Below are 14,198 nucleotides of genomic sequence, written 5' to 3' on the forward strand. Positions count from 1 at the left end.
ATGGCAAAAGGTTGCCCAGAAAGGCTGTGTTACTTCAATCCTCTATTCTCATTCAAAGTGGAGAGGATCAGGATTATTGGTTATAAAGTAGTTACAACTTGTTTTGTGTGGAACAGTGTCATTAGATTATTCCTTTTTTAGTGTTTTTGCTGTAGCTGTGTGTGTTACAGCCTCTTGTAGGTGAAATGTGTATTGATTCTTGGGTTTTTTAGCAGAGAGGGCAGATGGGGTATGGAGGCTTCAAATGTGTCTAATAGAACTGCCTGTTTACTTGTTTGGTATGCTATTGCTATTTTGTCTTTTCTGTGATGCTCACAACAGATTTCTGTTTGGAGGACTTTGCTGTCAACACTGTATTTCTCTGTACAGTGGCATTAGTCATGGTGTTGTGTTTGTTCCCTGGCCTGATTTTACCCTCTGCAGTTAGTCTGTGGCTATTTCTAAACTAATCTTGAAGTAGTTACTTAGCTTTTGAAGTGTGATACCAAGGTGCGACTTCCATAAGTGTGGAGAGAAAGAAAGCACACACCAACTAGGTGAGCAAGTATAGTATCTTGTGTAGAACATATGCATTTTAATTTGGCTTTACTTCCTACAGCTTGTAGTCCATCCTCTGATTAACGTCTACCGGCATTTTTGCTGTCTGTCGCCTGATAGACTCTGGCATACAAGAGCATACATTCCTGTAAATCATCAGGTGTATATCCTTATCTTGCAGTTCTATATCTCATCCTATTTCCAGTTTTTCACACTCAGTAGTACTTTTTTCAAGTTGTCTTTTAAGGTGTTTTGAAGTGATCTTGCTTTGAAGTCTCTTGTGTCATTATAAGAAATTTAATAACTAATTTACTCTGATTTTCCTCTGTTGCTGAGGATGTTGAATGCAGTCACTGTCAGGAGTGGTCCATGAGCAACTCCATTGCTGATTTTTTGTTACAGTCTGGTAATTGGGATTAAAAGGATTAGAAGTCACTATCTTGCTGTCCTTTTCATCTGAATCTGGGCAGCACAAGTTGAAACCTGAGTTTGGTATCATGTAAATCTATAGCATGAGTGCTCAGTAATGTTGATGTAGTTTGATTTTTACACACATCTGGAACTGTGATACCACTGTGGTATGCACAGATAGCTTGCAGCTGATCTCCACTAGTGTCTGTATTTAGTTTGCGTTTAACATGAGTTACAACAATGAATTGCTTCTACTTCAGCCAGTTACAAACCAACTTTATCCAGCTTTGGCCTTTGCAGTTAGTGAGCTGTACATATGTTTGTAACTGCTTGTCAATTTTCCTAATGTCTTTAAAGTTTAAAATGAAATGCAATTGAAGAGGACAAAGGGGAGTGAATCACAGTAACATTTGCTTTTTGGTTCATGTTCAGCATTCTCTGTCCCTCTGAGGCTCGGTTGTTCTCCACTGGCGGTGGAGCATGGTAATGCTTCTTTACTTACCCTTCTGATATATAGCCAGTCTCATGAAATTATACTGCAGTAAAGGAAAGAAAATGTGAACCTAGCCATACTTGAATATGTGTACTCAAATACTTTAATTTAGTTATTGATAATTTGTGGCTAGTCTTGGACATAACTTTGTGCTGTTGAGCTGTAGTGGAAATTAGTTGAAAGGACATGTCGTCTGCAGTGAAGTCAAAGTTCTGCATTAAGGGGCTATTCTGCATAGAATCTGTGCAAGTAGGAGAAAGCTGTGGCTTTCCAAGATTTGAAGACAAGATTTAGTGGTAATATTGCTGAAATCGTGATGGTGTGGATCTGTTATTCCCATTTTATGAGTCCAAATGCATGAATGTGTTCATAAGTCCCAGTCTGAATAGCAGTTTATTTTTGTCTACTTGTTCCTATTTTCTGAAAGTATATTCAAGAAGTGACTCTAAGACTTAGGCTTTGAACTTTCATCAATTAAAATTAAAAAAACCTCATCCAAACTACGGGAGAATACTTTATTAATGGGCTTTTACGGTCTTGAATATTTTTTTAGTGGGATGTATTAATTGTAGAATTATCAATAAATAATTGTTAATTATCCGTAGTACCTTTGACTTCTCCAATTTGTTGTTTATTAGCGTCTAATTTATAATGACTATCCCCCATTTTCAGGAACGCAGTTTAAAAATGCAAGCTAGAGCATGATAAGTGAAAGACTAAAGGCAGGATGTGGCTTCAAGGCAGCTAGATACCATTTGAAGAATAGCTGGCTTTAGGAGCATTGGCCATTTTACACTGTATGAGTAAACAAGCCAAGCAGACACTTGTCTGTGCCACAGTGAGCTCGGTGTTAAGAGTCAGCAGGGGGTAGTGGTTTAGTCCAGACTAAGTTATTTCCTTAGCACGTGTCTGCAGCTTATGGCCTGAGAGTGACCAATTCTCTTTGTAGAGGAGAGTTTAGCTGTCATCTTTGTTTGGTTCCTGGGATTGTTGGAGTCCCGTAGTACCTTTATGCGGAATAAAGTCTTTCACTGGTTGCTTAAGGGGAGTGCTGTGATAGACAACAGGGTTCAGCTTTCTTTTGTCATGTGCTGGGCTAGGTAACTGGATAGATTATCCTAATTTAAGGAGGCTGCTAATACAAGTCTTGAGTTATCTTCTATCATACCCAATATTCCTCTTGTGTTGCAGCTGTGGCTGTGCAGGAAGCTGTATCTAGCAAACTGAACTTCTTTTAGGAAGGGTGGTGGAGGAGAGGAGCAACAGCAGAGAGAAACACATTCCTGAGAGTCCTTGTTAAGAAGCATGAAGAGTATGGGAGACTGCTCTTTTATAAAATTGTCCTCCACCCTTAAGCAGCTGTTCTGGTTTTGTGCGTTGCCAGGCAGTACTTGAACATCTCGGGAAGCCACAGATGTTTGACTGAATCATATACTGAGGCAGGTTTGAGCCTTATTCCTAATGCCAGAGCCTTCTGGCTAAGATTACCCTGGCGCAAACCCTGCTCTCAGGTCCTACTTCTCTGAGGAGCAACATTTTTGGTACATGTCACGTCTGGCACTTGGTCCTCAGCTGTTTTATGGCTGCTTCCTGTGTTTATAGCTGGAGATTGGGCCTTGGCTGCAGATATAAGATTTACCTGGAATTACGACAATTTTCTGTGAATTTTTTAGTAATTCCTGACAGATGTTTTAGAGCTAAGTGCACCTCTGTATTCTGTGGCTTCAAAAAGTATTAGATGAAGAAAAATAAGGATAGCAGTAACATAGCACAGCTCAGATCAGCTGTTCTTAAGGTGTTCCCTAACCCAGTATGAAAACAATTTTTGTGACTAGGTGGTGTTAATACACTATTAGATATATGTATTTATATTTTTTTAGTCTGAGGGCATCTTCACTATTATTCTTACAGTTGTAATCCAGTGTTGATCTAATACTGTATGTTTGCATGGGAATAGCTTTTCTACTAGTATTTATATGATGGAAACAGTGAAAGTAGCCAGTTCTATGCGAAGAAGCAGGGGACTGAAATGAGGTTTGGCTGGAACCTAACAGCTGTTTGATCCATATCCAGCTAAAGGGCCCAGATGTGCCTTCCTTCCATCATGTGGTGTTGGTGGGAAATAGACCTGAGAAACTAGCTTGGTGCTTCAGGGTCCCGTGGTGGTGGAGGGGCTGTATGCCTCCTTTCTTTCATGGTATCTCTTTCTGCTTTGCTTTTATAGTTCTTTTTCCTTGACCTATCCCTCATGTTTTCAGTTTTCGGATGTTCTGTTGTTATTCCTCTTTCAGTTGAGCTTATTCTTTCTTAAGATTTTCCCCTTGGAATAGAGCTTTAATTACTGAGCAGATATGTTTTCATTCTGCCTGCTCTAACTGACTTTATCTGTCATCTTCATCTTGCATCTTGGACTTTTTAGTTCATTAAGTCCTGTGGAGCTAAAACTCTCTGCTGCTTAAAGACACTAAAAAAAAATATTCTTATCAGATCTTGCTGCAGTCCTGTAAACAAGCTACTTAATCATGCTTTTATGTTAATACCAAAGAAACAAATAAAAATTGGCTGCTCTTTGATTATAAACAAACAAATACAAAATTGCAGTCTAAATATTGAGATACTTTTCCTTCCTTTTTTAAATTTTTTTCTCATACTCCATAATGCTCTCTGAAACAAGATTTAACTCCAGAGACTTAAATGAAATTTAATAATTTATGGAAGAAAATAAAGTAAGAGAAATTTATGTTGCCTGAAATCCTTTGTGGTCTGAAGCTAGGGAAGAAGCAGAAGCCAAAATGTAACTGCACAGGAATGTGCCTGGATATAAAACCTAGGATGTAACTGTGGGAATACCCACAGATACAAAAACTGGAATGCAACTATGTGTAGTGAAATCTGCAAAAAGCTGGGAATGTCATGCTCAGTGTTTGAGAACTGCAGGCAATTGGCAGTGTTTTTCAGAACTATTCTTGTAAAAGCTGCTTTTCCTGAGTTTGGGGCCTGATCCAGTCTTTTTTTTTTATTTTTTTTGTTCTTGGCTTGAACTTGTGTGAACTAGAAAGGAATTAGCAAGAGACAGCAAAGCTGTGGTTCCACGTACTCTTACTTTGGTGGTAAAGCTGGCTTAAGAAATTCTTGCTCCAAATCATACTTCTCTGCCTGTCTCACTTTTTCCAGGAAGACTTGTTTGTAGGAGTGAAATGTCCGATCCAATTTTCCAAAAAGCATTACGGAAAACTTCCTATTACTTTTTTTCTGAGGCGGACTACTACTGGTGAACAGTGTGGCTCCATGAACAGTTATGCTGGAATGACTGCAAGAATGAGGCACCCTGTGATGGGAGCAAGGGTGTTCGTTGCCAGAAATTAGTACATTCAAGCTCTCACGGCCATAGCCTGATGGAACAGCAATGTTCGTGGACTCTGAATGAAGTGTCATACTTTCTCAGTCTTCTATTATTTCAGGTAGCAATAAGCAAGGAAGGAGGTGTCAAAGGAAACATCACTCTCAAGCAAGAAAAAGTTATGCTTCAGAAATGCTTCATGAAAGCAACTTTTCCTGGTCAGTGAAGTTTCACTGGCCTGAAAGTTGCAACCAGTCTAGACTAGAGGCAAGTGATATAAAAAGTGTGCCACTTCAACTTACTACGTCAGTTGACTCATGGCAAATGGAATACTTTACATAATCTCATTGTAAAGTCATTCATTAAGTAGCTGGAGACTAGCAGGTTTGAGCCGGGAGAGTTGGCAAAAGAATTACTTAAATTAAGAGTCTGAATGAAATTTCTTATTTCATTTATTACTTTCAAACATGTAGACTATTAGCTATATAAGAATAGAGGAAACTTATTTCACTGTGACAAACATTGGGATTAATGAAATTTAATCTCAAACCTTTATAACTAAGCTATAAGTTTTATCAGTGATGTAGTTTTTCTTTTTTACTGTCAGATTTTCTGCAATTGCTGTAGTTCTCTAAGATCTGTGCTGTTACATAGTTGAAACCTAAGTTAAACTGTGATGGCAATAAATGGGTGAAATTAATGTGTCCTTGCCTGTTTGCCCCAGTTCCAGAATATTTGTCTGTACAAATAAATAAATAAATTACAGGAAAATATTTTTTTTTTAACCATGCAGGGCAGCTTTAGAAGAAGTAGAAGGAGATGTGACAGAACTGGAACTGAAACTTGACAAGGTAAGCTTTTTAAATCAACAATATCTGCTCTGAAAACTATAAAAAGGTGTGTTTAGGTTTTGTTTTAAAGTTCACAGCTGGGAAGCGGCTGACCAAGTGCTCTGCTCTTGCGGAGGAAACAGATCTGGATCGAGTGCACAGCTGGGCCTCAAGAGATTCAAGCTTGAGTAACAGCAGCAACAGCCAGTGTGAACTGGCTTTCTCCCCCAGCTGAGGGTTTGGGTTGTGCAATACCCTCCTGACGCTATGGGCCCCCCTTGAACTCATGTGACAGCCCCACAGTGGGAGCTATGTGCAAACTTAATTCAGCTTTCATGTAAAAAGCCAGGGGCTGGCCATCCCTGCATTGAGAGCTTATGTTTTATGACAACTGCGTACTGTGAGGACATCTGGATATTCTTTTGTTTTAGAGATTTAAAGTCAGTGCTTTCTGTCTCCGGTACTCTGCAGCATATAGGTATATATCCTTCGCTTTCGTCTGGAGGACTTAACTGCTGTAAAATTAATCTTGCTTTCTGTCATGCTTTGTGCATGTACAGGGAAGTTTTTATGTACATCTTTTCAGTATCTAACAATCCATTTATTAGTTTCCTAACCAGTAGTATTCAGAGGCTTTTGGGTTTTCTGTGTTAGTATTTTGAGGGTGGCTTATTTTTGGTTTATACCTGTAGAAAGTCTCCTTCACGCTTTATGCTAAATGTTTAAAATTACTTTTTGCCTGTGTTTTAACGTGGTAGGCAGATGTTATTTGTTCATCTTCTTAGCTACTTTTTGAATACAGACTTTTGTTCCTGCAGCTTCCAGTTGGCTGCAGAAAGAGGAGTTAAGTGTAGTGTAGTGTTAAGTCTGAAGACTTCTTGTTACTTCTTGTAATAATATTTCTAGTTTTCATAGTTAATAACGTAACCATTTGCTTTTTTCAAAACAAATTTAAGATACTTAATTTTTGTTTGTTGTGATTTTTTTATGAAACTGATGGGTATAAAACATTTTTACTGTAGGGGTGATGAGTCTATTTTGGTATGTTAGACCATGAAAGTTTTTAAAGAATCTGAAAAACCTATTTTGGAAGCTTGTGTTTTCCACCAGTCTAAAAGGGTCATTTATGGGGAAAAGATTTGTCAGATTCTTTAAGGGGCATTATTCATGGCCTTGCCCCCAGTGTCCTGTAGGAGGCTAGTGCCAAATATACCATTCTATCATGTAAAAGCTGTAACTGTAATATTACTCTTTGCCCTGAGACAGTATCCTAGTACTCTTTAAAACAAAACCACCCAATCCCGTTTGTTCCCCTGACAAGAAAGCAAGTACACAAGGTAAATATTTAAGTAGTTTAATTGTAATGTGAAATACAACACTAAAGTTGAAAGCCAAGCTTCTTGTGTGAGCTGAAGTGACTATGGCCTGAGGGTAATGATTTATCTAGACTTGCTTAACTTTTCTACTCAGTTACTCATATTAAACTTAGTTTTATTGTCCCACAACTGTGACTTTAAGCTACATTATCTGCATTTTTTCCCCCTCTAGAAGAAAGGATGCTGGGTTCAGGATTGTGAACCATAAGCAGAAGTGAAGGGGGGAAAAAGATCGTGTTGGTAGTGATTTTTCTGTCCTTTGTTCAAGCAACTTGGCCATTCATCAGAATGTGGGAGACTATATTCAGATTCTGCCTTGCCTTAAGAGGATCTGAATCAACATAAAATCATTGGGTAGATAAGGCAGGAAGGTCACTTGGATGGTTTCTTTGCCCCACCATAGGATGAAGTACTTCTGTGTTGTTCTTCTTGAAAATTTGTCTAACATCCTTAAAATCTTTCAGAGACAAATGTTCAATCTTCAGATTTTATTCTCAGTTTGGTTTAGGATGGGAGAACTTGGTTATAATGTGCCTTCTCTCAAGAGAGCATCTTAGTGATTGCACTAATCACTCTTTCTTTCATTAATAGCTCAGTGCATAAATGGTTCAAAAAGTGGGAAAACATCCATCACAATATACTGATGGCCTTCGTATCAGACTGCAGTACCGTGATAGCTAAGGTGCTTTCCTAAGCAGTGAGTGGTAGGGATGGAAACCCATCAGAGAAAGACTGTTCTGTTCTAATGAGCGAAAACATGACTGGTTTTTGCCTTTTGAGGTGCAACCATCTCCTGAGTTGTGCTTTGCGCACATAGCCTTTTGCTTTCCTGTTCCTGTATTTAGAGTGTCTCAAGATGAAACAACTGGTAGGTGTTTCTTTTGGGGTTTTTTGGCTCGAAACCAGAAAACACTTAACTGATTAGAATGCGAGCAAATTGTTTCAGTTACTGTGCTTTTTGCTGTCATGTAGCTCTCAATGTGCAGAATCTTGGTGAACGATAAAAAACCCAAAAATAATTTAATAAAGATTAGTTACCTTCTCAATGGTGTATCCAGTTGACTTAGAGTAGTATTTTTATAGCTGTTACTCCACAATAGAAAGCTTTTAATAGAATGTGGCGCTCTGCAAATTTAGAATTTAACTTTTAAAATCTGTTTCTTAAAGTTAACTAAGCTCAGTATGTTTCATGTTTATATAGTAGTGTGGAAAAAAAACCCCAAGCTTCCACTTTGTCTTCCCCCCCCCCGCCTCTTTTCAGCTGGTGAAGCTTTGCATTGCCATGATTGATACTGGGAAAGCATTCTGTACAGCCAACAAGCAGTTCATGAATGGAATTAGAGACCTTGCGCTATATTCCTGTAAAGATGCATTGGTTGAGGTAAGTCTATTTAAGAGATGAAAACAGAAGGAGAAAAGCATAACTTAAAAAGGGTAAAAGATAACAGGTGGCAAGAAAAGTAGCTGAAATTTATACTATTTGCCCTTTTGTTCCTTTTTCTTTGAGAATGTCTTAAGAGTGAGCACAGCAAGTGTCTATGCTGTTTAGTTTCAGGTGTAACTTGCAATGACAGGGTTTTTCTAAATTCTAGAAAATATGTATTGGGTTAGGAATAGTCTCCACTTCGGAGGAGTGGAGAAAATCAGGTTGAAGCTGTGAGCAGCTGCCCTGTTTACTTGGCTAGATAAGGGGTAAGTAAATAAGGGGTTCTAGTCATGAGATCCTAAGAGCCAGTTGTCTGCAACTAAATCCCCAGAGTTGATCTCTTGGATCCTGGAATTGTCACTCTCCAGTACATAGAAATTCAAATTTTTAAGTGCACAGAGCCCACTTTGATGGAGTAGCCTCAGACTGATGCCCTTTTGGGCTAATTTGGAACACCTAATATTTCCTGCTTCTTAACTTTGAAATGAGGCATGAAATTGTGTAATATGCAGGTATAATTATGTGCACATCTCTGTATATTGTCTATATTTAATGCACGTTATGTAATTGAACATCAGTTGCATGTATGCATCTTTACACACTAGTTGAAATGAACAATAAACAGTGCCTGTGAGCTTCAGTGTAGTCTGTGTGCAACTGAAACTGTTGTTCTCTGGAAACTTGCTAGAAATGTAGTGTGATGGCAAACTAGTAGAATTTAGATTATTTGATTCCAAGTAGGTTTTTGTTATACTTGTGTAAGAAATAAGCAGTTATCCAAATATATTGAGGATTATTGTTTTCGAACTGTTTGCGACATGGATTCTACAGACTGATGTTGATGTTGCTAAGCATGTCAGCTGCGAGGCAGTAGTTCCTGCAATAAATGTGTACTGATGATTACGTGTTAACCAGGTTTCCGGTGTTAGTATAAAACAGAAATCGATATTTAGTTTAATACTAAATATTGTAAGTTAATGTGTTAAATTATGTGAACTTCCCATAGTTTAGTCAACTTAATTTGATTTTTTTTTCCTGCTTCTTTTCAGATTGGTTCTTTATATATAGGTTGGTAGCAGTAACATTTTTAATAGATTTACTTCAACAGGTTTACTTGATATTACCCCTGTGTTCTCCTTCTAGAATAGTGGTTTCAGTTTAATAATCATGATAAGGAAAATCAATTCCAAGGCTCTTTATTGAAAAGCTGTAAACCTCTAAAATGTTGCTTTTGTGCTGTGATTCAGTAGGGCTTAACTTAAACCACTTTGTTTTTCTCTTTACAGACCAGCTTGACAAAGTTCTCTGACACTTTACAGGAAATGATCAATTATCACACTGTAAGTATTTCTAGGTGAAACATGTCACTGATAGCTTACCTCCAGTTATATTTGATAACAGAATAATGCTAAAACTTTCTTATTGATTAGTATTTGCAAAGTCATGGTAAGTGGTAATAAATACCTCTCATTTTATGCTTGTAGATACTATATTTGTATTTTGCTTATAAAGTATTTATATCCCCTTTTCTGCAGGTTTTTAATCTTGCTTTATTCTTTGTTTGGAATTTGTAAGTTTTGCTAAAATCCAGTGCTGTAAACCAGAGTAAATACTGGATTGTTTCATCTTTTTTTTTTTAATCAAATTGATGGACAGCAGTGACAAATCATGAGCAGGTTGCTTTTCTGGACTGAAATAATGATTACCTTTTCCATAATTTCTACATTTTTCCCATCCTTTAAAATGCACAAAATGAAGCATCTCTGATTTGTGTGTAGCTTTTCTTTTTGGAAGTATGACAGGTTTAGACAGGTGTAGAAAAAGGAGAAAATGTTAGGGTTTAAGACTAATAGTGATTTTAGCATGTCAGACTTCATCAGAAAGCTCAGTTTTGCCTGTACTGAAAATGATTGAGTTTTTTCTTCTCTAAAGATTATAGTCTTGTATCCTGAAAGCCTAAAGGATGTGTTTATTCTTCTATTTCTTCTTCCCTTGGACTCTACTGCTTTTCTTTCATTTTCCAGCAATTTGTGTCTCCAAAGTGCTGAAAATATGCAGGACACTTTAAATACACCTTAAATATATATTTTTTTAATGCCGCTAGGAGTTCAAAATGTAATAAGATAGAATGGGATTCAAACAGCTTCAGCTGAAATTAAGTTAGCATTAACGTAACTTTCTAAAAATATCTTATTGGGCATTTCTTTGAAAATGCATGCTTTTATAAGGGAAGGGAAACTAAGGGAAACAGGTTAATACTATTGAGTTGGATTTCCTTTCCATTATGAGGTGTATATATGTACACCTAATATAACGAAAACTGCAATACTGTGATGATACAGGGAAGCTAGTGCAAATGTTCAAAGCAGCAGTAGTGGGAGAAAGTCTTAACTTCCATGTCAGTGATTTCTGCAGATTAGATTGAGCAGGCAGATCCCGTTGGCTGTCCCTATTTTACTTCTTCACACTTCTTGCTACTGGTTACTCTCTTAACCATGTTGTTAGCTTGCAGTGCTTTGGTAAAACTTGGCACAGCACAACTCTCCCTTTAGGGCTGTTGGAAGGCAGAGTGTGAAGAACAAGCCATATTAAAAGAATTAGACTTATTTGCAGATCTAAGTAGGACTACTCTGTCCTGCTTCCCACCCCCGCTCCCCCCCCCCCCATCGCCTTCCTTGCTGTGTTCAAGCACAGTGAGTAGAACAGGGGCTTTTACCAAAAGTCACAAACATAAGAAGTGAGGCATGTTGCAGGGTCCTGATGTAGAGCTTTGCCAGAGACGTTGTGGTCCTTTGTTGCTTTTTGTGAACCTGTTTAGTTCACAGGACTTACTAGTTCAGAGTGTCAGCTCTGTTGTTGACCAGCATCAGGTGAGGAGGAGAGTCATCATGAGTGAGAAGCTGCTAGAGGAAGGAGGAGGAGAGGCAGGTTTGTTCCAGAGGGAAGGGGTAGGAGATGGTCTTACTGAGATCTGGATGACTGTCAGTTTTCTCATATGAGGCTTTGCTACAAATAAGGCTAGGAACCAGACTAATGCAGCACCTTCACTGATTCATCGGTGGGGGAGTAGCTTTGACAGCTTATGGCGAAAAACAGCTTTCTTAAATTTGGTTGTGTGTCAAAGGTAATGTGTTGGAAAGGCTGTAAATCTAGTCAGACCATGATGGGGATGCTTTTTTTCTGTTCTTTTAGGGAAAAAATGTGTATGTATTTTTCTGCATTGCACTTTTTGTCTTCATTACTGTAAAGAGAATTGCAAGGCTCATATTTCTGGGAGTCCACTAATCATTTGAGTTCCCATCTGGTTATACTCTTTCTGCATTGATCTTGATTGGTGCACTCCTCAGGCACTGGCAAACTTAAATGTCACCAGTGGGAGTAGTCCCAGCATGACTACCAGCTTGTCAAGAAGTTCTTTAGCTGTTCTAGTCTTTTTCTGGTTTCCCAAAGTGGGAATACAAACAGGATTTTCCATGTGTTACTGTTAGATACATGACAATTGGAAGAGGCCACAGAGGGTCAGCTCTGAGGTTACAGCAGATTGCTTAGGGTTTTACCCCATTTAGTCTTGAAAACCTCAAAAAAAATGGAGAGCGGATGGAAGATATAGTACCACTGTTAATGGGTGACTTAATCATGTTTGCTTTCTGTCACTCTTTTCTAGAAAGAGAAACAAGTTGATAAGGGTTTTGCTGTCAGTACTTGGCATTGCATGGCTTTTCATTCCCAAATTTTGTGAATAGGGAAACTAAGACTGAGAACATCCAAAGAAAGTGTTTTTTGACTTGAACTTTGAGTTCTTGACTTGCTGTTTCAATAAAATTATTTAACGCCTAAAGATCTTTACCTTTTGGGAAAGATACTGTTCAGACGGGCCAACTACTATTCCTTATATTTGTTCATCTCTTTATTTTTTGTGATTGTGGCCTGCACAGTAAGTGGCAAAAGGATTTGTCTCATAACCTGTTCCATTCTGTGCTAAAACTCAGAGGGCAGATGTGAAGCTGAAAGGAGTGTGCATTTTCATTCCTCAGTTGTATTTTTCTCTTACCATCCAAGAAATTCTAAGTTGCCTAACATTGAGGTATGCTGTGGCCTTGGAAACTCAATAAATTTTTCAAGCTTTACAATCTGAATGAATAGATTATATCCTCTGCCCACCCCCACCTCCACCTCCCCAAATCAGAAGAAATTTGAGAGGCCTGGCTTAATCTTAGAAAAAGAAGCAGCCATTCCTCTTAGCAGTTCAACAGTGGGTGTTTTTTTACAAATGTATTAAGTAAAGGAGATGGTAGTAATTACCTGTGTATGTTACATTTTCAGCATTAATTTCATTCTGTGTGTTTTTGCCGGAAGTTAAGGGCATGTTCTTTCTATGGTTTCATTTGTCTTTTTAGTTGTTGGTTAAATTGTGAAAGGAAGAATCAAAAGAAGCTGTTACTTAACATTCTAAGTTGTTTCTTTAAGGCTGTTTATACAGTGATACTCTTGCCTGTATAATAATCTTAATAAACATGTTCTATGAAGGTGGGCATGTCTTATATTGTCAGGACGAGAGAATAAGATAGCAGGAGCTCTTGTCTGTCCTTATAACCACAGTCTTTAAGAAAAGACCAGCAAAAGGTATTAGGTTTGTGTTACTTTCCCTATTTTATTCTTTATTTATTTGTTTCAAAACTACTTTGAAGGGTTTAATATTTTTATTAGACACACATTGGTATAATAATAATTCTCATCTAATTCTGCATAATAACCATGTGTATGTCTAAAATGAAAAGTTACAAATACCCATGAGTTATTGACCTACATAATAATGCTTTTCTTTCAGATCCTGTTTGACCAAACCCAAAGATCGATTAAAGCACAACTTCAGACTTTTGTTAAAGAGTAAGTTAATTTGAACTTTTAATGGGAAAACTATAGGTAAAATAGAATCCAAAAACATGTAATCTGAGTAGGTTGGTGAAACATGCTTCCTGAAAACTGCGGTCATAAATTGAGAACTGTGTATTAAAACTGGACCAAAATCACCCCAAATCAGTGAGGCTTTAGATCCAGCTGCAGATATGTTGAAATAATATGAATTACAGATCTTAATTACATGTTGTCATTGTCTAAGCTTAGGGAAAAAAGTGCTTCCCAAAGCTTTTCCCCAGTAAGTGTGAGATGCCTTTATTTAAATTTCAATCGTGTCCTTTTCTCAGAGGAAAGACAAAACTTCTATCATACTTTATATGATATCCATTTGATCCAAGTTCATCTTGAAGAATATGAAACCAAAGAAACTAGCAGTAACAGTCATGAGCATGGTCTGTCTACTGTATATTTAAACAATTTTTTCATGCTTTGGAATTCATTTGTTAACCACTTTTCCTTTTTTTTTTAGAGATATTAGGAAATTTAAAGATGCAAAGAAACAGTTTGAAAAAGTTAGTGAAGAAAAAGAGAATGCTCTAGTAAAAAATGCCCAAGTTCAAAGAAATAAGCAACACGAAGTAGAGGAAGCAACGAATATTTTGACTGCAACACGGAAATGTTTTCGACACATAGCTCTGGATTACGTTCTTCAGGTAAGTGCAGCAATAGAAGTTACTTTTCAAAACAGTCTGTTACATATAGTTAGATATCTGTCCTGTAGAAGTTCTTATTGTAAGCTTCTCAGAAGCTGTGGTGATTCAGTAAAAAAGGAATAACTTGGTCTGCAAGTAATTTCTTTTTTAGTGAAATCTGAGCAACATTTATTTACTTGATGCATTCTTATTGCTTAATGCATTGGTATTTAGTG

General features: G+C 37.5%; 1 protein-coding gene across 6 annotated transcripts in view; it reads left to right on the forward strand.

Annotated features, from left to right (window-relative positions):
* ACAP2 (ArfGAP with coiled-coil, ankyrin repeat and PH domains 2) overlaps positions 1-14,198 on the forward strand; it is a 66,694-nt gene that overhangs the window by 13,386 nt on the left and 39,110 nt on the right. For all 6 annotated transcript variants that reach the window (XM_040612890.1, XM_040612891.1, XM_040612892.1 and 3 more), the window contains exons 2-6: positions 5,575-5,632; positions 8,249-8,368; positions 9,700-9,753; positions 13,242-13,300; positions 13,800-13,983. In XM_040612890.1, coding sequence (XP_040468824.1) covers positions 5,575-5,632; positions 8,249-8,368; positions 9,700-9,753; positions 13,242-13,300; positions 13,800-13,983 — 475 coding nt within the window. The remainder of the gene's footprint in view (positions 1-5,574; positions 5,633-8,248; positions 8,369-9,699; positions 9,754-13,241; positions 13,301-13,799; positions 13,984-14,198) is intronic.

The sequence above is a fragment of the Falco naumanni genome, chromosome 13, assembly GCF_017639655.2.
Source record: "Falco naumanni isolate bFalNau1 chromosome 13, bFalNau1.pat, whole genome shotgun sequence".
In the NCBI taxonomy this organism is placed as follows: domain Eukaryota; kingdom Metazoa; phylum Chordata; class Aves; order Falconiformes; family Falconidae; genus Falco; species Falco naumanni.